The 26,104-nt window shown below is 45.7% G+C and overlaps 1 protein-coding gene across 1 annotated transcript in view; it reads left to right on the forward strand.

Moving 5' to 3' along the window:
• LOC129705884 (inactive serine protease PAMR1-like) overlaps positions 1-18,938 on the forward strand; it is a 59,281-nt gene extending 40,343 nt beyond the window's left edge. Inside the window, 7 exon segments of the mRNA XM_055649752.1 lie at positions 543-749; positions 4,262-4,474; positions 5,868-5,934; positions 13,955-14,187; positions 15,359-15,423; positions 15,425-15,652; positions 17,782-18,938. Coding sequence (XP_055505727.1) covers positions 543-749; positions 4,262-4,474; positions 5,868-5,934; positions 13,955-14,187; positions 15,359-15,423; positions 15,425-15,652; positions 17,782-18,312 — 1,544 coding nt within the window. The 3' untranslated portion in view covers positions 18,313-18,938.
• The last annotated feature ends 7,166 nt before the right edge of the window (positions 18,939-26,104 follow it).

A 26,104-nucleotide genomic window follows, 5' to 3' on the forward strand; every position in this document is an offset into this window, starting at 1 on the left:
TGAAGTAAATAAATCAATCAAATCTATAACCAGCAACAAAACATAAATGAAAAACAATGACACATTTATTTAAATATACATTTAATTGACATTGATTGATTGGCATCATTAATTTAAATCAAAATTTATTTCATTTTCGTCTTTAAAAAAGCCTCTATTTGTCTGCACACTTTTCATCAAGCCCGGCATGATTCTGGGTTCAATCCCGACCTCCGGTGCTGTCTGTGTGGAGTTTGCATGTTCTCCCTATGACCCTTTGGGTTTTCCCTGGAAGCTCCAGTGTGTTCCCACTCACATACGCAGCGAGCTAAAGATGTGCGGGCTGGTACGTTAATTGGCCGCTGTGAATTGATCCTAGTGTGGGTGATGGGTGAATCTGGCGGGGTTTGGGAGAATAAAGTGGGATCGGAGTAGAACGAGTGTAAGTGGGTGCTTGAGGGCTGACTGAAGGACCTGTTTCTGATCAGTATGACTGTCTCCAAAAGGCAAAGTTTTACCCCATTTTCATTGCTTTTATAAGAGGTTTTGATCTTTGATTGCAGAGAGGAAGCTTTGTGTCATTCTGGGAGCACCACTCCATGGGCATCGGAGAATTCTCCCGGGAAGCGGGCACCTACACCAAGGCTATGCCAGTGTGGGCACCGTCATGCAGTTCACCTGCAATTATTCCTTTGTTCTGAGCGGCAGCCCACAGATGAGGTGCCAACAGGATGGGATGTGGTCGGAGAAGCAGCCTGCTTGCAAGAAAGGTAATGATGCCACAACTACATTTAGCCACACTCACAGCTTCAACAGGAGGGCAATGACTTTATGAAATGAAATGAAATGATTCAATTTATTGTCATTGTCAGTGTACAGTACAGAGACAACGAAATGCATTTTTAGCATCTCCCTTGAAAGGGAGACACAGGGCGTCGCGGTGTGCCCGCGCCTGCCGCCGTAATTACATTCCATTACAGGCAAAGGTGGGTGAAGTGTCTTGCCCAAGGACACAACGACAGTATGCACTCCAAGCGGGATTTGAACCGGCTACCTTCCGGTCGCCAGCCGAACTCTTAGCCCATTGTGCTATCTGTCGCCTAACAGTACAGTACAGCTTATACAGTATTTAATGTTGCTAGAAGCCCCCTCAGCACTTCTATTGTGGACATGTGGTGGCCTATGATTTTACACCACATATAAAAACACAATAGCATTAGATGCAGTTCAGACGAGATTCACTAGGCAATTATTTTCTGGGATGGCGAGATTACGGGCACTCAATTTTCATGTGTTTAGTGATAAACGGCAGTTCCCTTCAAGACATAGTTTGTAGATTACGAGGCACAGATTTACCATTTTGCAGAATGTGAAGAACTTTATTTTTCATCGAGTACTTGTATGCTCTAAAATTCACTGCCAGGAGTGGAGTGGAACTAGAATCAAGATGCATTCAAAATGTTGTACACCCAGGAGAAAATAATTTGCTGGGATACACTGAAGGAGCAGGGAAAGTGGGACCGCTGAGATTTACCCGCGAGGAGCTGGCACAGAATTAATGGGCCGAATGGCCTCTCTCTGTGCTGTAGTAATTCTCTGATCCTGTATCATGGTTGTGCTTGAGCTCCTCAGTCAGCTGTGGATGCTGAAGGATTTCCGCCTTGTCCCAGGCAAAAGGTGTGTGGTGGAATATTCTCCACTTGCCTGGATGACTGTTACCCCTAAAGCACTCGGGAGGACTGATAACCTTTTGTACAAAGCTGCCTAATAGATTGGGACCCCATCCAGCGCCCTAGACATTCACTTCCCTCCATCACCAATGCACAGTATCTGCAGTGTGAACCATTTACAAAAAGCACCACACAGGCGCACTGTGCATCATTTACAAATGCACTGTCAGTGATAGCCTCAGCTACTTTAACAGCACCTCCCAAACTTGAAGATCTACCATCAGAAGGGCAAGAGTAGCAGTCACATGGAAACACAAAAGGACACAAAATGCTGGAGGAACTCAGCAGGTCTGGAAAACATAGATGACATTTTGGGTCAAGAACCTTCTTCAGACCAACCCTTCTTGATCTGAAGCATTACCTATCCATGTTCTCCATAGATGCTGCCTGATCTGCTGAGTTTCTCCAGCATTTTGCGTATTAACCAGCATCTGCAGCTCTTTGTTTCCCCATGGGGACACCACCTTCTGCAAGTTCCCCTCAAGATCACACACTGTCCTAACCTGGAAATATACCCCTTGTCTTTCATTGTCACAAATCCCAGAACTCTCTCCCTAACAGCACAGTGGAAGCATCTTTATCAGAAAGTGATTTAACAAGATGGTTCAATTTCAAAAATAGACACAAAATGCTGGAGTAACTCAGCGGGACAGGCAGCATCTCTGGAGAGAAGAAATAGGAGACATTTCGGGTCAAGAGCCTTCTTCAGACTAGAGTCGGGGGAAAGAGAAACAATCACCTTCTCAAGAGCAGTGAGGGATGGGCTATGAATGTTGACATTGTCAAAGATGACCAGAAACTGTAAGTCAATAAATTAAATCACTCAACAACTGGATCCACTCACTTAATAATTGTCAGGCACCAGAGCTTCAGAATGGATATTTGATCTTCAGAAAGAGATTCCAGCCTGGGATGTTTTTATCGTCCAATACAATTGATGTTAAAGGAAAGCTGAGCAAGTGATGCCCACATTCCTGTTAGATTCCCATCCATTCGAATCTGTTGTTTTCATTCCTGAGCTTGAAAGCTGTCTGTGTAGAGTCTGCATGTTCTCCCTGTGATTGCGTGGGTTTCCCCACATTGATGCAGTTTCTCCCATATCGCAAAGGCAAGTGGTTTGGCTGGTTAATTGGTTGCTGTAAATTGCCCCTGATGAATGGTAGACCCGACAGAAGTTGATGGGATTGTGGAGTGGATAAAACAGTAGCATTAATGCAGGGTAGGGTAAAGGGCCTGTCCCACTCGGCCGTCATTCGCGCGCCATTTACACGACCTGCTAGCGCGTGGGTAGTGTGTGGGAAGCGTAGGTAGCGTGGGACGGGCGCATGGAGTGGTGTGGAGGAGTGTAGAGGTCGTCCTGCATGAAATATTCGCGCGCCACCGGCCCTTCGCGTAATTGACGGCCACAGTGGGACAGGCCCAAGACCCTGGCGTGGCGCAACGTCTCATCTCCATCAGCAACTGAAGCAGGCAAACGATCGCCGAGCTCGGCCTGGGGCTCACGGCCGTTGCGGATCCGGATTCGCCCCCACTCCTACTCCCAGAGCGGGGCCAAGACGATTGGCGATAGACACAAAATGCAGGGGTAACTCAGCGGGACTGGCAGCATCTCTGGAGAAGACTGAAGAAGTGTCTCGACCCGAAACATCATCCATTCCTTCTCTCCAGAGATGCTGCCAGTCCCGCTGAGTTACTCCAGCATTTTGTGTCCATCTTCAAAATGACGTCACGCGCTCCAGACGGCCGTGCGGACGCATGATGACGCGCGCGACCATCGCGGGTCAGTCACTACCGGCCTGTCGCGTAAATGACGGCCCAAGTGGGACAGGCCCTTAAATGTTTGATGATTGCTGCAGACTTGGTAGACTGAGGGCTCTGTCCCTGTGCAGTATCACTCCATGAATCTATTGGCACTATCTAACCTTGATGTATCTCCAGCAAAGGTAAAAATTCACTCGTCGCATGTTTCTGGGATATGACTGGCTATGTGCTGCACTGATGATCTGCATCTGTCATGCACAGATGGCATGCTGTTACAGTTCTCTGATAGTTATGACACTGGATTAATACACCAATTACTCAGTTGTGTTAGTTTAGTTTAGAAATTCAACATGGAAACAGGCCCTTCGGCCCACCAAGTCTGCACGGACCAGCGATCCCTGTACACTAACACTATCCTACCCACACAAGGACCAATTTACAATTATACCTAACCAATGAACATATAAACCTGTACCTCTTTGGGGTGTGGGAGGAAACCGGCGATCCCGGAGAAAACCCACGCAGGTCACGGGGAAAACATACAAACTCCGTACATACAAGCACCCGTTGTCAGGATCAAACTGCAGTCTCTGGCACCGAAAGGCAGCAACTCTACTGCTGTGCCATTGTGCCTCAAAGAAGCAACTTGAAACTGGTTGCTGTGCATAGGTTTGACAAGAGGAAAAGCTTTGTGTTAATCTGTTAAAAACATAGATTTGTTTATTATCATTGAACCTACCTGATTAATGTGGCCGGTGTCTAATCATTGCTGTGGTTGCATCCATATTCAGCTCCAGAGAGGAAGCTCTGTGGTGACCCTGGAGTACCAATGCATGGGCATCGGAGAATTCTCCCAGGAAGTGGGCAAATAGACCAGGGCTCTGCCACCTTGGGTACCATCATGCAGTTTACCTGCAATTACTCGTTTGTTCTGAGTGGCAGCCCACGGATAACTTGCCAACAAGACGGGAAATGGACAGTGACACGGCCAAGGTGCACCAAAGGTAACACACCGCATCCCGCTTTATGTATGTGGCTGGTGCGATGTGTCATAAGCTGCAAACCCATTGTTGTGTGAAATGTCTGAACAATGGGAACTAAAAGTAAGGTCCGGAAGCCTGGAGCAGAAGTGATATGCGGGCCGTTTAATTTTGATATTAGTTGTCTGTGTTGCGGGGACGACCTTTGGACCAAACTTTACTCATTGTTCTAATTGGTCATTGATGGATCATGGGTAGCATACGATTTGGGTGAAATGAACCCAAAACATGGGTAAATAGATCTCTTTTCCCATGTGTCTTAGGCTTCTGTCAATGTCAAAATGATGATCTCCCCAATTAATTATCCTCCTGAGCCCCAGGCGAAAAAAAACACTTCATTGGCACAGTTGACTGGTTAGAACAACACTGGGTATTGTGTTCAGTTCTGGTCATGCTGTAACATGCTGGAGAGATTGCAGTGGAAATTCACAAAGATGTAGTCCAGATTGGAGGACTTCAGTAATGGGGAGCGATTGGATGGGCTGGGCTCGTTTTTCCTGTAGCAAATAAGGATAAGGAATATAAAATAATGAGAGGCAAGGCACCGATAGGCTGGATGGCCAGTATCTTTTCTCCTTGAGAAGGGTAACTAAAGCAAGAGTGAGGAGGGAGTTTTGGCAGGGATCTGAGAGGAAAGGTTTTCACACAGAGTGATAGATATCTGAAACATACTGCCAGAGGAGATAGGTACAAAATGTGGGAGTAACTCAGCGGATCAGGAAGCATCTCTGGAGAAAAGCAATAGGTAACGTTTTGGGTCTGAACTTTTCTTCAGACCAGAGGAGATGTTGGAAATCAAATACAAACACTCTGTTTAAAGAGGCCTTCAGATTGGCACTTGAATAAGGAAGTCATGGAAGGATACGGACCTAGAGTGGAAAATGTATTAGTGTTGATAAGCAAAAAGGTTGGGGCTTGGATGTGGTGGGCTGAAGGGCCGGCTTCAGTACAGCTCGATGAGTCTTTGAGGGGGAAATTTTACTCTGAGGTCAACCCCTCAGAGAGCCGTGGATTCAAACAACATAGAAACAGGCCCTTCAGCCAATCGAGGTGATGCAGACCACCAATCATTCATTTACATTAATTCCACACAAATCCCATTCCCATCAATTCTCCCCAAACTCCACCACTCACCCCTACACTTGGTATGATTTACAATGACTAATTAGCGTACCAGCCCTTTGGGATGTGGGAGGAAACCAGAGCAGCCAGAGAAAGCCCACAAGGTCACAGGGAGAATGTGCAAACTCTGCCGAGACCGAAGTCAGGCTTGAACCCAGGTCTCTGGCACAGTGAAGCAGTGGCTCGACTGGCAATTCTGCTGCTTCGGCTGACCATGTATTTCTTTCTGTTTCAGCTTGCAAGAGACCCAAAATCCCTAACTTGGTGAGACAGAAAGTTCTGTCAACACAGCCTCAGACCAGGTGAGATGCCTGATTCATGCCATCAGGTTGCAGTGTAATGTCCTTGGGTCCATTCACAGATACAGGCCGGCCCAGATCACATTCTCCTTCTGCTCAATCACACGTTGATAGCTGACCTCAGCCATTCTTCACCCAAAACCTTACAGCTCATGTCCCATTCACCCATTACTCCAGTTCTCGAAGGTTGACACAGATAGCCACTTATGCAACAGTCAGTTGTAAATTTACCCCTTGTATTTTCACTCCATGTATTTTCACTCCTGGCCTCTTGGCCGTCCCTTTCTGTTTGACATTTGTGCCTTTCCCTGCAAAGGTCGGGAGTTTCTTCCCTGAACTTCAATCTTTTAAGATGTTCCTAAAGACTGATCTGGTTGATCAAGTTTACCTTCAGTAGCGTTGTATTGTTCAGTAATGCTCCTTCAAAACACTTCAGGGCATTTTTGCACAATGATTGAAAATGCAAGTGCATTTGAAATGGTTTTGTTTGGCTGCAGGTATACACAGTGTGACACAGGAGCAAGAGTAGGCTCCATCCCTTTGAATTCAATTTCTCTGGATAAAACACTGCAGCTGATCATGGCATTTAAAGTACCTATTTACCAAGTTATTTTGCAGACAGATCAGTAACATTATTGCGATACCCAAGTATAATCCCCGATTAAGTATCAAATGCGTAGAAACGGAAGATGAGGCCTGTACCTGCTGCAGGAGGGCTCCCTGGTTCAGGCTCGGGTACGGTAGCGGCCCAGGTCCTTCAGTAGCTTCTGCCGCCTGCGGCCATAGATCATAGTGGATCTCACGCTCGGCACAATTTTCTGGCATTGCCTCAACATCCCGTGACTACAGTTATACCCAGCAGTCTATCCATATTTGCTTAAGTAAATACTTTGGTGGAGCCGGCCCAGCCCTCTGGGGTAGAACATTCCTTGTGTGCAAACAATTCTCCTAATGTCAGTGGCTCGCCCTTTATTCTGAAACTGTGGCCATGGTTCTCGCCTCCATATCCAGGGAAACATGCTCCATGCAATTAGCCTGTCAAGTCCTTTCAGAATCTATTAAGATTTTGCTCATTGGTTTAACCCATTACTGCCTCATTGTGATTCTGTACTCTCATATTAACTGCCTCTAGCCTTTGTGTCTGCAGCTTATGAACACCCAATTTATGGAGAGTCCATAGACACGAGTAAGTGTCTGGGAGAACGGCCAAATGGATTTGCCGGCTGCTGTGAGGCAGCAGGTATCTTCTGCCGTGTGAGAACTACATTTGTGGCCTTATTTCTGACCTGCAAACTGTTTGGGTTATAGACATTTCTCAGGAACATAACCCTGGTGTAACTCGGAGACTTTTGGCATTTTATCCTCTCAGTTAAGCAAGGATATAGTTGAGGCAACCAGAGAGAGACTTAAAAGGTATTCTGATTACATCCTACCAACCTGCTAGCAACAAGATATTCTTCTCTCTCGACCTGAAATTATTTCCTAAAAAAAATCCAAAATTGGTGTTAGTTTCCATGAGTTTCAACTTGGCATTTTCTCAAATAGCTTCTGGAAGTCCGGATAAATGGCATACTTTTGTTAAACAGCAACAGTCTGATTAATGGCATCCAATTGTGGATTGGGAAGAAGATTGTCAAAAAGGATACAGCAGGATATAGAGCAGTTGGAGATTTGGGCAAAGAAATGGCAGATTAAATGTAATTTGGACAAGTGCGAGATGCTGTGTTTTGGGAGTTCAAATGCAAGAGGGAAGTAAAGAATAAATGCCAGGACTCTTAGGAACATTGATGCACAGAGGGATCTTGTCGTTCAAGTCCGTAGGCTGGTGTCGGTAGGCCGGTGGATGCTGCGAAGGGGGTCGCTCGGGCTGTCGGTAGGCCGGTGAGTGCTGCGAAAGGTCGGTTGGGCTGTCGGCTGGGGGGGTGCTGAAGGCGGCCCGGCCGGACTGCTCCCCACCACAATGATGATCCAGAAGGGCATGCTGGCCGAGGTGGACTCGCTGAGCTGCCACACGTACGGAGCCTACAGCCGGTCCCAAAGCTGCTCCAGCTCTGGACGGGGGGTGGGTTAGGGTTAGGGTTAGGCATTTTTCTCTCAGTGGAAGATTACTTCGCTTTCCCCTTGCCTGGCACTGTCCCAGTCCCAATATGGCCATGACCCCCACTCTGCACACTGGCGGTCAGTGAGGTTCGGTAAACGGGGGAACCCAGAAGAACTGCCCTTACCCGTTAATTAGGCTGGTTCAGGAGCTGGACCGCTGCGGCAGTCTCATACAAAAAACACACAATTATATTCATATTATTTTTATATAATATAACATAATTATATATGATTACAGTCATATTCACTATATATATAGATGGTATAATAATATATGGTTTAAATAGACTGCAACACGGAAATAGGCGCCCCATGGTGTGATATGGGCACTGACCACTAGAAGACGCTTACTTTTTTGATCTCATTTTCTAATTAGTTTAATCAATTAATGTGCGACTTTTGGCACTGACGAGTTATGACTTCCTTCTCAATTATATTTAATCTAAATCTATACAAAATTTCATGTAGTTCCGAGACATGGATCACGAGAGTTGATTTCTAGACACATATTTGATGCTCGGCCCACAGCCTATTCACTACAGAAGGCTGTGGAGGCCAAGTCAATGGATATTTTTAAGGCAGAGATAGATAGATTATTGATTAGTACAGTTGTCAAAGGTTCTGGGGAGAAGGCAGGAGAATGGGGTTAGGAGGGAGAGATAGATCAGCCATGATTGAATGGCAGAGTAGACTTGATGGGCCAAATCGCCCAAATCTGCTCATATCATTTTCTAAGGGGAGATTGGACAAACTTGGATTGTTTTCTCTAGAATATCAGGACAACCTTAGGGAAGTATATAAGATTATGAAATATATAAGATTATGGAGAGGCAGAGATAGTCGTTTTCCTGGGGTGAAAATGTCAAATTCTGGAGGATGTCGGTTGAAGGTGAGAGGGAGGAAGTTTAAAGGAGATTGAGAACACACCTTTTTTTTTAACACAGAGAAACCTATGTGCCTGGAGAATGCTGCCTGGAGGCAGCAGATACAGTGTCAACTATTTGGGCGGCACGGTGGCGCAGCGGTAGAGTTGCTGCCTTACAGCGCCAGAGACCCAGGTTCAATCCTGACTACGGGCGCTGTCTGTACAGAGTTTGTACATTTTCCCCATGATCTGCATGGGTTTTCTCCGGGAAGATCCAATTTCCTCCCACACTCCCATTATTTACAGGTTTGTAGGTTAATTGACTTGGTATAAATGTAAATTGTTCCTAGTGTGTGTAGGATAGTGTCAGTATTCGGGGATCGCTGGTTGGTACGGACTCGTTGGGCCGAAGGGCCTGGTTCCGCGCTGTATCTCTAAACTAAACTATTAAGGGGCATATTAAGGGACACGTGAACATGGAGGGAATAGAGAGATACAGACCATGTGCGGGCAAATAGGATTAATTGAGATTGGCATCATGGTGAGCATAGACATGGTGGGCTGAAACACTGTCTCTGTGTTGTTAAGTTCCAAGTCTCATGTTCTAACACAGAGCTGCCTTTCGCAACATTACCTTTACTAATGATTTACTAGTGCATACTGGTTTTCCCAGTTCATCTGGAAGTAATCATGTGTTCAGTCACTCTTTCCTTAATTGTAGACTCCAGCGATTTGTTGAAAGCAGATGTTAAGCCACAATTATTTCGGTCACTGAATTCCCCCTCTCACCTTTCCTAAATACAGAATGACATCCATTACTTTTCTACCTATTGGAATAGTTCCTGAGCTTTGAAACGTTATAGCTAGGAGATCAAATGCAAGAGGGAAGCAAACAGGAAGCAAAGCGTAGGAGTAAACGGGTCCTTTTCACAATGGCAGGCAGTGACTAGTGGGGTACCGCAAGGCTCAGTGCTGGGACCCCAGCTATTTACAATATATATTAATGATCTGGATGAGGGAATTGAAGGCAATATCTCCAAGTTTGCGGATGACACTAAGCTGGGGGGCAGTGTTAGCTGTGAGGAGGATGCTAGGAGACTGCAAGCTGACTTGGATAGGCTGGGTGTGGGCAAATGTTTGGCAGATGCAGTATAATGTGGATAAATGTGAGGTTATCCATTTTGGTGGCAAAAACAGGAAAGCAGACTATTATCTAAATGTTAGCTTTCATAGCAAAATAATTTGAGTATAGGAGCAGGGAGGTTCTACTGCAGTTGTACAGGGTCTTGGTGAGACAACACCTGGAGTATTGTGTACAGTTTTGGTCTCCAAATCTGAGGAAGGACATTATTGCCATAGAGGGAGTGCAGAGACGGTTCACCAGACTGATTCCTGGGATGTCAGGACTGTCTTATGAAGAAAGACTGGATAGACTTGGTTTATACTCTCTAGAATTTAGAAGATTGAGAGGGGATCTTATAGAAACTTACAACATTCTTAAGGGGTTGGACAGGCTAGATGCAGGAAGATTGTTCCCGATGTTGGGGAAGTCCAGGACAAGGGGTCACAGGTTAAGGATAAGGGGGAAATCCTTTAAAACCGAGATGAGAAGAACTTTTTTCACAGAGAGTGGTGAATCTCTGGAACTCTCTGCCACAGAGGGTAGTCAAGGCCAGTTCATTGGCTATATTTAAGAGGGAGTTAGATGTGGCCCTTGTGGCTAAGGGGATCAGAGGGTATGGAGAGAAGGCAGGTACGGGATACTGAGTTGGATGATCGGCTATGATCATATTGAAAGGTGGTGCAGGCTCGATGGGCCGAATGGCCTACTCCTGCACCTAATTTCTATGTTTCTATGTTTCTATCAGCAATATTCCTAACTATTAAACTCCAAAACATACGGATAAGTTTGTCCGGTTGAAGAAGTCCTCTACTCTCCGAAGACAGGATCAGTCTGAAAAAGTGTCTCGACCCAAAACGTCACCTATTCCTTCGCTCCATAGATGCTGCTCACCTGTTGAGTTTCTCCAGCATTTTTGTCTACCTCCAGTTCTGGTAAATGCCATTCTGCAGTGCCATTAACATTTTTTGCCTGTGTTTCCATTACGGATTCCATACTGGTTTCCTTTAATGATAATATTAAGACAGTTCACCAATATTAGCCCAATTCCCTTATTGCTATTCATAATGCCAATGTTATCTGATTTTGAGGGTATCGTATTATTACCAGGAACCCTTTTTATCGCTTACACAATTGTTTTGAGGTTCCTTTTCTGTTGAATCCTCGGCACCTTTTGTTTTTCTTTGCATAACTTCCATCATCAGGACGTTGACTTTTTGAATTATTTTGCATGCTTTGGTTTTATGATGCTCTTCACCTTTTGACTGGTTCCTTTGTTTAGCCTTTAGGGTTGAGAATCACAGAGTCACGGAGTTGTACAGAATGGAAACAGGCTCTTTAGCCCAGCTCATTCATGCCAACCAAGATGCCTATCTTACATGAATCCCATTTGCCTGCATTTGGCCCATATCCCTCTAAACCTTGCCTATGCATGTAATTGTACCCAGTTCTACCACTTCCTCCAGCAGCTCGTTAAATATACCCACTGTTCAGTGTGAAAAAGTTGCCCCTCAGAACACATTTTAATCTTTCCCCGCACACTTCCTTTAAACTTTGCCCCTCTTACATTGAAGGTATGTCCTCTAGTATTTAATATTTCCACTCTGGCAAGAAGGTTCTGACTGTCCACCCTATCTATGCCTCTCATAATTTTATATATTTTTCTATCAGTCCTCCATGTAACCTCTGGCATTCCAGATAAAACAATCTAAGTTTGTCCAACCTCTCCTTAGAAACATAGAAACATAGAAAATAGGTGCAGGAGTAGGTCATTCGGCCCTTTGACCCTGCACCGCCATTCAATATGATCATGGCTGATCATCCTTGTAGCTAACACCCTCTAATCCAGACATAATTCTGGTCTACCTCTTCTGCACCATTTCCAAAGCCTCCACATCCTTCCTGTATTGGGACAGCCAGAACTGCATGCAGTACTCCAAATGTGGCCTAACAAAATTCCAATGAGTCAAGTCAAGTCAAGTCTAGTCAAGTCAAGTTTATTTGTCACATACACACACGGGATGTGCAGTGAAATGAAAATGGCAATGCTCGCGGACTTTTGTGCAAAAGACAAACAACCAAACAACCAAACAAATTATAAACACAATCATAACACACATATTCTTTTACATAATAAATAATGGAAGGAAAAATGTTCAGTAGAGTTAGTCCATGGTGAGATAGGCGTTTACAGTCCGAATGGCCTCTGGGAAGAAACTCCTTCTCAACCTCTCTGATCTCACCGCATGGCAACGGAGGCGTTTGCCTGACCATAGCAGCTGGAACAGTCCGTTACAGGGGTGGAAGGGGTCTCTCATGATATTGTTGGCTCTGGAGTTGCACCTCCTGATGTATAGTTCCTGCAGGGGGGCAAGTGAAGTTCCCATAGTGCGTTTGACCGAACGCACTACTCTCTGCAGAGCCTTCTTGTCCCGGGCAGAGCAATTCCCAAACCAGATGGTAATATTTCCGGACAAGATGCTTTCCACCGCCGCTGCGTAGAAGCACTGGAGGATCCTCGGAGACACTCTGAATTTCCTCAATTGCCTGAGGTGGTAAAGGCGCTGCCTTGCCTTGCTCACGAGTGCTGAGGCGTGTGATGCCCATGTCATATCCTCGGAGATGTGGACTCCCAGATATTTAAAAAAGTTCACCCTATCCACAGGATCCCCATTTATGCTCAATGGAGTGTACATCCTCGGATGATGTGCCCTCTTAAAGTCCATGATCAGCTCCTTCGTTTTTTTGATGTTCAAGAGGAGGCTGTTATCCTGGCACCAGAGTGCTAGATCAGCCACCTCCTCCCGGTAGGCCTTCTCATCGTTGTCTGAGATCAGGCCCACCACCACCGTGTCATCAGCAAACTTAATTATTGAGTTGGAGCTGAACCTAGCCACACAGTCATGTGTGTACAGGGAGTACAATAGGGGGCTGAGGACGCAACCCTGGGGCGATCCTGTGCTCAGGGTGAGGGACTTCGATGTATTCCCTCCCATCTTGACTACCTGGGGCCTGGCGGTGAGAAAGTCCAGGACCCAGGCACACAGGGAGGTGTTGAGCCCTAATTCCATTAGCTTCCCGGCCAGTCTGGTGGGGACTATCGTGTTGAAGGTTGAACTGTAGTCTATGAACAGCATCCTCACGTAGCCCCCCTTCTGGCTGTCCAGATGGGAGAGAGCGGTGTGCAAGACCTGGGAGACCGCATCGTCCGTGGACCTGTTCGGACGGTATGCGAACTGCAACGGGTCCATGTTCCGAGGGAGGAAGGCGCAGATGTGTTTCTTCACCAGCCTCTCAAAGCATTGCATTATGAAGCTGCATCATGACTTCCTGACAAATATACTCAATGTCCTGACCAATTAAGTCAAGTATACCATATTAAAAAAAGGACACAAAGGGCTGGTGTAACTCAGCGGGTTAGGCAGCATCTCTGGAAAACATGAATAGGCGATGTTTCAGTTCGGGATCCTTCTTCAGACTAAAGTCTGCTCAACCTCTCTTTGTAGGTAATACCTCATAACACATGCATCCAGCCCTTCAGTTGTTTTGTGTTAACCAACATCTATGTGTGAATCTCTGGAGTTCTCTGCCGCAGAAGGTAGTTGAGGCCAGTTCATTGGCTATATTTAAGAGGGAGTTAGATGTGGCCCTTGTGGCTAAAGGGATCAGGGGGTATGGAGAGAAGGCAGGAACAGGATACTGAGTTGGATGATCAGCCATGATCATATTGAATGGCGGTGCAGGCTCGAAGGGCCGAATGGCCTACTCCTGCACCTATTTTCTATGTTTCTATTGTTATTTTATTTCTACAAGTATACCACATTTCTTCTTTAATGCCTCCTTCTTTAATCTCCTTGTGTTTAATGCCTCTTTCAGGGAACGATGGACTTGTTGTGGATGTTACAGTGTCGTTGACCATTCTTTGCTTTCTCCAACAGGAGGACACCACTGCACAGGCTACTGGCCACTATTCTAGACAAGAAGCAGTCCCAGATCTCACCCACTAAAACCCCAGTGCAGCATTCTGGGGATCTACCAGCGGGATTCTATCACCCTCACACTCAGCTGGAGTACGAGTGCATCTCCCCCTTCTACAGGCGTCTTGGGAGCAGGAAAAGAACCTGTCTTAAAACGGGAAAATGGAGTGGCCGATCACCATCATGCATTCCCAGTAAGTGTAGTGCCTGATAGAAGACAGACATTTGATCTAAGTTCTCATCTCTGTGGTGGTACAACATGAGAAGGGTGTTTAAAAAAACTTTTATTTTTAACCTAATTTTAAATCTTAATGGATCTAGACAGATGGATTAAGGAAGGATGTTCCTGATGATGAGAAGGCCAAAACTAGGGATTCCAGCCTGAGGATATAAATAGGGTAATTTAGACTGAGATGAGGAGAAATGTCTTCCACAGACAGTAGTGGACAATCAGGCAGTGGCGGCCAAACCATTCAATGTGTTCAAGAAAGATGGTGATTTTATACCATCCTGTGATAAATATGTCAACTTGTTACAAATGGGTTGCAATTTTCAAACTTTGTAGTTCTGTGGGTACTACGTAACTCACAGATGCACTGCACCTAAACCTTTCATATGCTGTTATGCACATTACTAAGATATTTGTTCATTTTTGAAGTATGCATGCAGTTTCCTCAGCTGCTTATTGTTGAACACACAGGTGTGTTTTCCTCGAAGTTCATACATGTCAAGAAATAAAGTGAAGCACTTTTCAACCGATCAAATAAAACTTTACTAGTAAAATGTAAAAATTCATCGTGGAGATTAATGTTACGAAAAGTGTCATGGTTGCACTAATTATGAATGGAGTTATTGAGTCTCAGCTGGGGGCACAGTAGCGCAGCGGTAGAGTTGCTCTCTTACAGTGCCAGAGACCATGGTTCAATCCTGACTATGGGTGGTGCCTGTATGGACTTTGTACGTTTGTATGTTCTCCCATTGACTGTGTGGGTTTTCTCTGGGTGCTCCAGTTTCCTCCCACACTCCAAAGACAATCAGGTTTGTAGGTTTAATTTGTTTCTGTAAAATTGTCAATTATACCCAGTTTGTAGGATAGTGCTAATGCATGGGGTGACCATTGGTCAGCACAAACTCTGTGTTTCCATACTGCATTTCTAAACTCAAAAACCTAAATATCCAACTAACAATAATGTGTAGTAGGTTCGTACAAAGTTTGTATCTTTCTCTTTCATTAGGTGGCTCCCAAACAATAGAGAATGATTGTGCTCTCCATATATGTTGCTTGCCCAATGATAGGCCTGGTAGCGGCGATTAGGTGACTCGAATGAGTAACGTTGGTCTTCTTGTTTCTCTCGTGCTTCGCAGTTTGTGGAAAGCTGGGCAACTTCAGCCAGCAGAACCTGCCCTCGATGAGGTGGCCCTGGCAAGCCCGCGCTCTACCAGAAGGTGTCACCGACCAACAACGAGATTGTCCGAGGGCAGGCCTGGTTCCTGGCGTGCAGCGGGGCCGTGGTGAACGAGCGCAGTGTCCTGGTGGCTGCCCACTGTGTGACAGAGCTGGGCAAGGCAACGCTGATCAACACGGCTGACCTGATGGTGGTCCTGGGCAAGTACTTCTATGATGAGTCGCGACAGGAAGATAGCCGACAGCGCCTGCAGGTGAGTGCCGTTTACCGTGTGGGGTGGGGGTGGGGAGAGGAGGTGGGGGAAGCTCTGTGGCCTTGTTGCAGTATTCTCCATCCAGAGAACAAGACAGTCTGTGTCTGAAGGAACTGCAGATGCTGGTTTAACATAATAATAACAATACATTTTATTTGTACAACGCTTTTCAAGGACTCAAAGCCGCTAGAACATAGAACATAGTTTAAATCAAAGATAGACACAAAAAGCTGGAGTAATTCAGCGGGCCAGGCAGGATCTCTGGAGGGAAAGAATAATGGGTGGCATTTTGGGTCAAGAGTGTTTTATTATCATCTGTCCCAGATAGAACAATAAAATCCTTATGTAGCAGCACAACAGAATTTGTAAAAATAGTACACGGTGAACAATATAATAAACAAGAGAGAAAATAAAAAAGGGTCGGGACCCTTCTTCAGACTAGACAGTCTGCTGGCTCGTTTAACAATAGGTGAAATGATCCTGAAGTGGGAACAACGGATATTGTGCTTTATTTGTTATTTCTTGGGGCAACTCTGTCACTGGCTGAAGCCCTGGTGTGGTGAAACCTCCCACACGACTCAGTGGAATGTTTACTGACAAATAAAGCACATTGCCCATTATTCCCACTTGAGGACCATTTCCCCCATTGTTAAAAGAACAAGCAGACTGTCTGTCTTGTTCTCTGGATATGGATTATCAGAACAAGGCGATAGGGTCATACAATATACGACCATCAAGCACCCGTTAATACTGATCTTACACTAATTCTCCCCACATTCCCATCAACTTCCTTCAAATTCTGTCATTCAGACACACACTAGTGGCCATTTACAACGGCCAATTAACCTACCAACCTGCATGTCTTTGGGATGTGAGGGGCTAACTGGAGCACCCAGAGGAAGCTTAGGTGTAAACTGCACGCTATAGCCCTCAAGGTCAGGACTGAACCCTGCTCACTGGGACGTCCAGGCAGCGGCTTTACTAGCAGTACAATATTGCTCTCAATGCTACTGCATGAGATTCTGTACAAATAGCACTGAATTATTTCCCTAAGAATTAACTAAACTACTAGCTGATGTATGGATGTGGATCATCCATAAAAATGTATACAGTTACGTATAACATGAAAGTTACGTTCCTGAAGAAATGATGCATTATAGAGAATTGTGTTATGAAAACTATTGCTTCAATGGGGAAAAGATGGTTAGGGGTTAGAAAATTTCAGACTCACAACAACAGGATTTTTAAACATAAAGACCTTTTAATATGTATGTTCATTTTTATTATTGCAAGCTAAAATACTAAAGACTATATGTTACATTGTTTAGTATATTATCATTAAACAAGTATCAAGAAGGGCAATTGTGTGTACATTTTAATGCCCATCCTATGGTGAAACTAGCAGCTGCGTTCTTAGGAGACAATGATATGTGGTTACTGTGGGGAAGTTACATGGAAACAGTTTTTTTCCCTCGACTGTTTCTCACCCCGCCACAGATTATTTTCTGCTTGTCAATTATCTAAATAACTTCTAAATAGTTGTGCAGTTCACATTTGAAATCACGTTATAACCAGATTAGCTTGTGCAATACAAATGCTGTTCTCTAATTCGTCAATTGTGTCATATCTAATTAGTGCTATGGAAATGAGTGTTGGAGCAGAGCCACAAGGCGTTCAGAGTGATGGGTGAAAGTAAATGATCTTAAGAGGGGGATAGAATCAAATCAGGATCCTTGGAGCTGTGGGGCAACTGTGGTTCCCAGAGTTTATGATAATCTGTGCCATATCTGGCCTTCCTTATGACAGTGTAGGAACACAGACTGGGGGTGGACAAAGCAACACCTGCCCTCAGCGTACTCCGTGGTTCAGTGATGGAGCAGGAGCCGTGCTAATGGTGCTGATTCAGACTCTAGAACCACAAGTTCATCAATTCCAGCCCCCTTCTGAAAGCCATTAAGTGACCCACAAAACAAAGCACCAAATGAAAGTCTGAAGAAGGGTCTTGACCCACAACGTCACCCATTCCTTCTCTGCAGCGATGCTGCCTGTCCCGCTGAGTTATTTCCAGTATTTTGTGTCTAAAGCAATAAATGAACAGCTTTTCCAAGATTCTGATTTAATTCTTCCAGATCTCCGGAGTCATCGTGCATCCCTCCTACGACCCGGTCCTGCTAGATTCCGACATTGCCATCATCAAACTGATGGACAAGGCGAAATTCACCGACCATGTGCTGCCAGTGTGTCTTCCAGACGTGAAGGACCTGCCCAACATCAGCACTCAAGGCTACGTCACTGGTTGGACAATGCAGAGCGAGCCCAGTGAGATGGGCCGTGCCAACGATACCCTCCGGGTTGGCACCATCGAAACTGGCGACGCGGTCCAGTGCGAGCAGCAGTACGAGGAGCACGGCATCTCCGTCAGCATCACCGAGAACATGTTCTGTGGCCGGCACGACCAGAGGGGCTTCTCAAACATTTGCCCGCTGGAGACGGGAGGTGTGGCCACATTCCCAGCAGTGGACAAGGTGGGCAAAGCCTTGACCTGGTATCTGGTGGGGTTGGTCAGCTGGGGGTATGAGAAAGGTTGCAGCCAAGAACTTTTCACCGTCTATACCAACGTGACCCCTTTCAAAGACTGGATCGAGAAACACCTGAAATAAGCATCTTCCTTCGAGGCAGCACGTGGCAATAATGACCAGCAGAGTGGTCGCCATTAACGGCCTGGCTTTCTCAACTGCGCCCTTGGACCTGATGGTGGCGTTCACACAAGGCAATAAAAATGCACGCTAGCTGGTTCATCAGCAGACACCCTTCATCAAAACCCAACAGCTGGGTTGGTGACTCTGGTGATTTTTATCAGCAGCTCATATACCTACCCGACTAAAACTCGCTTACAGAGCAGCCGTTGAATTCAGCTCCCGGGCCTCAGGGAATCACATCCCCATTCCTGACCATGGGATTCACAATCCCTCTTCCCATATTTCTTAAACCCTCTCCACAAAGCTCTCTTTCCCTCCTCCCAGGGACCACATTCCCTCTTCCGAGCAAGAACACTCCCTCTCCCCGGTCATCTCATTCCCTCTTCCCAGGGAATTGCTTTCCCTCTTTACAGCCAGGAATCATACTCCCTCTGCTCAGATCTTGTAGAGTGGATCTACATTATGCTAAGTTAGGGGTGAATATCTATGAAATGCAGGTCCACCGCTAATTTCCCGGTAACTGGTGGTTTGCTACCTCCTTTCATCCAGACAAAATTACAAGAGCGCACTTGAAATGACCCCTGGAAGTCTCCCCACCCCCCCCCCCCCCCCCCCCCCCCCCAAATGTGGCGCCTAGACTGGGTGAGGCTGATGATCTTGACCTCATTGGGATTTCCACGTCAATCGGTGAATCAAATTTTCCGCTTGTTGCCGGGGCTCTGGGACTCTGGCCCGGCCGAAGCTGGCAGATCTGTTCCCGTAGCCGACTTCCAAGGATGAATTTGCAGGCCGGTATCTCGGCGGCCTAAGCGATCCGTTCTGGTACCGTCGGGCTCCTGGATAACCTGTGACCTGGATAACCAGAAAGACTCTTGGGGCCCAGGGTGCCGGAAAATCGGTGCTGGACCTGTGACTGTAATTCTCAGGACGTTACCAAGGATTGATATTGTAAACCAACCCCATGCCAAACATTCAGAAGCATTTGAGCTATATAGCATATGGAGCAAAGGAAGACAGGAAAAATTTGTGACTGTTTCCAAAAGTAATTTCTTTACATAGAGATTGAACAATACTTGGAGCAATGCTCATTAGGTGTTGATAGGTCGCTGATTTAAATTACAAAACATAATGCAAACTTATCCCTGCTGCTCTTGGTAATATGAACTCAGTGGACACACGGGGCACATTAGACATGGGATTCACAGCCTAAACATTAACCCTCCTTTCTCTCTGAGTGCGCTGCAAAGTATTTGCACCTTTTTGCATCAGTTTTGATTAAGGATTGAGTAGTTGCCATGCCGTGGCCACAGGGCTGGACACATCTGTAATGAAATTGTCTGCCGGCTTGCATAAGTAAATACACACATATAGAGCTACAGTAACCCCCCCTCCAAGCTAAGCAGCAGTGACTGTGACAATCTATCAAAGTCATGCCTCAGGTATGTTTTATATTAATATACTGTACACTGCATCTTCAAGAAAAGGAATAATCTCATGCAAACCATCAATTATTTACACACATGAAATTTATGTAATTGGTTAATTATTTATGTTACTATACAGTTGTAAGTTGAATAAATTGACTCAGTCTCTCGGTCTCTTTGTCCACTGAGGTTTTCACTGCAATCTGCACTTGACATCTCTGAATATCCATTCCAGCATTGGATATTCTAATGGACCACTTCTCCAGTGTAACAGCTGTTTTCACATCCTGCTTTGGAAATGTTTCTTCAACGTCTGAAGAAAGGTATCGATGCGAAACCTCACCCATTCCTTCTCTCCAGAGATGCTGAGTTACTCCAGCATTGTGTGTCTGTCTACCTTTCTTCAATGTAATTGTATTCATAGCATCAAACACATTGTATTATGCACTCGGATTCACCATGTTCTTGATGCGACTATGCACAAAACTGTCCATGAAATAACATCAACAATGACCACAATATGCATTGTATTTTGATAGATTTCTGGAAGCAAAGAGCTCAGTTGAATCATCTGTCTCCACTCTGGTTGCTTCTTACTGTTCTACATCATTGTGCCGTGATACTCACTTCATCTTGTATTCTGACTCTAACTTCAACTCATTGTGTTCACCAGACACATGTTTCCTCACGGGGCTAATGCCAGAATTTAGACTGGCAATAAAAAACAATGAATGGCAATGTACTGAGCATAGGGCTGTCAGATTTTCTCATGGCACAGCGGTAGAGTTGCTGCCTTAAAGCCCTGTCCCACGGTACGATTTCATTCCAAGAGTTCTCCCGAGTTTGCCCTGATTCGAACTCGGAGATTTACGATAATGGCCACTCGTCGGTACTTGGGGCTCTCGTGGACATTTTTCATCATTTTGAAAAATCTTCACGAGTCTTCCAGCGCTTATCTGCCATTAGCGAGTCTTCCCGAGTACCTGCCGAGACCTGGCTTTGATCCTGATTACGGGAGCTGTATATATGAAGTGAGTACATTCTCCCTGTGATGGCATGGGTTTTCTCCAGGTGCTCTGGTTTCCTCCAACATCACAAAAATGTACAGATTTGTAGGTTAATTGGCATTGGTAAGTTGTAAAATTGTCCCTAGTGTGTAGGATAGTGCTAATATACGGGGTGATTGCTGGTCGGCATGGAGTCGACACTGCCATTCAATCATAGCTCATCCAGGGTGGGATGGAATGTTTCTGTTTTGAAGATAGACTTGATTGTCTGGACCTGTTTGCCCGAGAGCAGAGCAGGCTGAGGGGGGACCTCCTGAGACACAAAAGATTTTGAGGGCATGGATAGTGTGAATACTTTTCCTCATAGCAGAGGTAATTAACATAGAAACAAAGAAAATACTGTAGGTGCAGGAGTCAGCCATTTGGCACTTCAAGCCAGCACCGCCATTCAATAGATCATGGCTGATCATCCACAATCAGTACCTCGTTTCTGCTCTCTCTTGAAAACATCCAATGAATTGGCCTCCACCCCCTTCTGTGGCAGAGAATTCCACAGATTCACAACTCTCTGGGTGAAAATGTTTTTCCTCACCTCTGTCCTAAACGGCCTACCACTTATTCTTAAAATGTGACCCCTGGCTCAGGACTCCCCCAACATTACAGACCATAGATTTAGGATAAGGGGTAAGGAAGATTTTTTACCAGAATCTGGTTGGAATATAGAATTCACTGATTGAGTATTTAACTGACTGAGTATTTAATAAATGTCAGGGCTGCCAACTCTCACGCTTTGAGCGTGAGAATCACGCCCTCAAGCAAACTCTCACGCCCTCACGCCGATCAGACATTTCTCAGAAATTCTGTGATCAATGAAAATTTAAAAACTCGGATAAACTGCATGGTCCACGGGTGTTGGAAAGCCGGGGCTGACGGAGGGATGGGAGCAGAACCAGCAGCGGGAACAGATGCGGGGAGCCGGGATTGGCGAGTGTGACTGGCTGCGAGTGTTTGTGGGGCTGACAAGTCGCTTGCTGCAGCTCCGGCCATGGAGCGCTCCGGACAGTGCAAGTCCCGGGCCGCGGAGCCGTCGGAAGTGTCGCGCCGCTGCAGCGAGAGTCTCTGTGCAAAGGGACAGACTCTCAAAGGGAGGTGGAGAGAGAGAGAGGGGAATGAGACAGGGAGATGGGGAGAGAGAGGGAGGGAGGGAGGAGAGAGAGAGGGGGAGAGACAGAGGGGGATTGAATGGAGAGAGAGAGAAGAGGGAGAGAGGGGGTGTGAAGTGGGAGAGGGGGGAAGAGAGTGAGGGGTGAGGGAAGAAAGAGGGAAGAGAGAGAGGGGGAGGAGAGGGAAGGAGAGAATGGGAGAGAGGGGGAAGGGAGAGGGGTGGTAAAAGAGAGAGGGGAAGAGGGAGAGAGAGGGAAAGAGAGAAATGGGGGACAGAGAGAGAGATGGGGGGGAGAAAGAGGAGAGAGACAGGAGAAAGAGAGAGGGGAGAAAGCCAGGGAGAGAGTGAGGTGGGAGGGAGAAATGGGGAGCGAGAGGGGGAGAGAGGAGGAGAGAGAGAGAGAGAGAGGGGGAGAGAGAGAGGAGGGGGATAGAGGCAGGGCTGCCAACTCCCATGCATTGAGCGTGAGAATCAGGCATTTCACCAAATTCTCACGCTGATCACAAATTTCTCTCGCTCTGTTGTGAGAAATTCTGTGATCAACGAAAATTTCAAAACTCATATCAACTGCATGGGCCGCGGGTGTTGGAAGCGGAAGCAGCGGCGGGGACAGATGCGGACGGGGAGCGGGGCTGGCGAGTGTTTGCCGGGCTGGCAAGTCACTCACTGCAGCTCCGGCCATGGAGCAGCCTCAGTGCAAGAGTCCCGGGCCGTCGGAGGCGTCAAAGTGTTGCGCCGCTGCGGTAAGAGTCTCTGTGCCGAATTCGCCCAGGTGACCGGCATTGATCAAGCTGCGGCTCGGTGCATCCTGGAGGACAACCAGAAAATGTTCCCGAAGTTGGGGGCATTCAGAACCATGGGTCACAGTTTAAGAATAAAGGGGGTGCAGTTAGGACTGAGATGAGAACAAACTTTCTTCACGCAGAGAGTTGTGATTCTGTGGAATTCTCTGCCACCGAAGGCGGTGCAGGCTAATTCACTGGATGTTTTCAAGAGAGAGTTACATTTAGTTCTTGGGGCTAACGACATCAAGGGATATGGGGAAAAAACAGGAGAGAGGTACTGATTTTAGATGAATAGCCATGATCATATTGAATGACAGTGCTGGCTCGAAGGGCCGATGGCCTATTCCTGCACCTATTTTCTATGTTTCTATGCTTCAGTATATGGCAATAAAACTCGATCACTTGATTTTGAAGCATTCATGCATGGTGGAGGTATAATGTAGTCATAGAGTGATACAGTGTGAAAACAGGCCCTTTGGCGCAACTTGCCCACACCCGCCAACATGTCCCAGCTACGCCACCTGCTTTTGGTCCATACCTCCAAACCTGTCCTATCCATGTATCAGTCTAACTTTTTCTTAAATGTTAGGATGGTCCCTGCCTCAACTACCTCCTCTGGCAGCTTGTTCCATACACCCATTACTCTTTGTGTGGATAAAGTTACCCATTAAAAAGTTACCTTAAAAATACTTCATACAAAAAACATTGAAATCATACTTCTACAGTGCACTAAAACATGATCAAATTTCAAAAAGTTCCTACCCTGGGAAGGGAAACACCCTTCTTCCACACCCCCTCCCTACTCAGTTGCTCCACTCACTCACTGGGTACCCCCAAGGCCAGTGATCAGTGATTGCACAGCCTCCCCCCAAAAACGCTCCAATCCAATTTAAAGCATATATATTGCATTCAAGTGTAAGTTAAAAGACTCGCTACAGTATGCACCATATTGCACAATTTCAAGCTGAAAAATGCAAATGTTCTGTACCAATAGGAGGAGTCCACGTACCCACTCACGCTCACCCTTCATGGCCAGCTGCTGTCCCTGCCACTGATGGGAGCAGATGCCCACCGACTCGGTGCAGCTATGGGGCGAGCACTAGGTGGAGAAGCAGAAAGCCAGGTAAGGGCTCCGTACGATTGGCCAACACCAAAGTACCACTGCCGTGAAGGGCATCTTGGCAACGCTAATGGTTTGATCTCGTGAAGATATCTTGCTGAAGATCGACTGCTTAGCGCCTGCATTCATGAAGCGTGCTGGAGGTGCTGTAATGATGAACACCAAATGGGGGAGGTAATATATTATGGTTAGTGCAGAGAAATCTGCTTATCCACATCCATTTAATAATGGTCCTGCCTATCTCACGGAGCTCATGTTACCACTAGAGCCAGGATGTTTAGGCGCTAAAAAACTGAAATAGGCAGGCAAAAAGGCATAATAAAATTACAAAAAATACACAAAAAAGGCATTTATTGACAAAAAAAGGCTTAAAAAGGCATGTATTTCCACCACCAAAATATGTTTAAAAATGATAATCTAAAGGCATACTACATTAAATGACCAAAGTTGCCTGGTTGCACATGATTATAGCATTTTTTTTCAAATTATCTAGTGTTAAACTATGCCGTCTGTCAGACAGAATATGCTTCAGTTGTGAAAAACTTCTTTCTACCTCAGCTGAGGTCACTGGTGCATACCCGAAACAAGCTACAGGCTCTATATTCATGTAGATATCTTGTGCATTGCAACATTCTTTGAGAACTTTAGCTATGTTTTGTATTTCTTCAAGATCTTTGTTAGCTAAAATCACTCTTTCACATTTTCCTTGTATGTCTTTACTGACATCGCCAGGAATTTTACGCATATCGTCAGTTACTTTGTTGAAAACCTGCAAGTTATTCACTAATGTTTCGCCACGTTTCTCAAGGGAAGTGATAGCTTGTGGGAAGGTTGCAAAATTGGAAGCAATAAACACAAGCTCGCGGTGGAGGGACTTTATCTGCGTGTTTTCACTGACGATCCTGACTGCAGCAAATTCTTCTTCTTAAAAACAGTTGACGATTTATTTTACCTTTTCAAAATTTGCAGCATAGTGGAGTACAGCAGAAAGCCATGTACCCCACCTAGTCAAAACGGGCTGAGGAGGTAGCGGAATCTCGGGTGCCATTTCCTTGAACAACTGCACACGTGACGGTGCTTTGAGGAAGATTTTCTTGACATTGTAAACGAGGCTTGGCAATTCTATGAAGTCCTTGAGCTAAGCATGTCAAATAAAACATTTTGGGGAATAAAAGTTTAAGAGCATGAGCAGCTTTTTCATGTGTAGAGCTGCATCAGTCACAAACAGAAGAACATTTTCGTGTTTTATACCTTCTGGCCAAAGTACAGCAAGTGAAGATGTAAAGCAACTGAGCAACTGAGCTGTCTAACTTCTCCAATACTTCCAATGTCAACAAATACGCCTTTGATGGTTGACTTGCCTCTAATGTACCGATGACCATATTGGCAACGTATCTCCCCACAGCATCGCTTCTCATCTATTAAGATCTATATTTTGTTGCATGCAACTTCATCTCTAATTTTCTGCACAACAATATTGAAGTTGCTGTCAACATAATTTTTCCGTAATGATGACTCGCTTAGCATATGTTCCTCTGTGTGTTTCTCTAAAAATCCTCTGAGAGATATGTTTTCAAATTTCCACAGTGGAATTCCAGCATCAATGAATGCCTTGCACAGATCACTCGAAAACCCAGATTTGCGACTGGAGCCAACAGTAAATGTAGTGAGGAGACAAGCTTGGGTATTTCGCTTGGGTAGCCTATACCCCAGCGGTATCAACATTGACCTCTAATTTTAGATAATCCTTGTCTTCTCCCTCCTCCCCCTCTCCCTTCCCAGTTCTCCTTCTAGTCCTACAATCGACAAAAGGCATTATCTTGGTGAAATCATCAATAAGACATGAAAAGGCACATGGCATTTATGGCAAAATCCTGGCTCTAGTTATCACTATCTGTCACAGGCTTGCACAACATGGGTACAAATAGCCCTATCTGTCCTGGGCCCAGCACATAGATGCACTCACAAAGAAGGTGTACCAGTGCCTTTACATTCTTAGTCCTTTAAAAAGATTCTGTCTGTCAATGAATACGCTCTTAGAAGTCTTAGGAAGTTTGGCATGTCCCCAACAATTCTCACTAACTTTGACAGATGCGTTGTACAAAACATTTTATCGGGATGCATCACTGCGTGGTTTGGGAACAGCTCCATCCAAGACTGCAAGAAATCGCAGAGAATTGTGAATGCAGCCCACGCCAACCTCCCTTCCATTGACACCATCTACACCTCACATAGCCTCAGCAAGGCCACCA

Source organism: Leucoraja erinacea, chromosome 18 (assembly GCF_028641065.1).
Source record: "Leucoraja erinacea ecotype New England chromosome 18, Leri_hhj_1, whole genome shotgun sequence".
NCBI classification, from domain to species: domain Eukaryota; kingdom Metazoa; phylum Chordata; class Chondrichthyes; order Rajiformes; family Rajidae; genus Leucoraja; species Leucoraja erinaceus.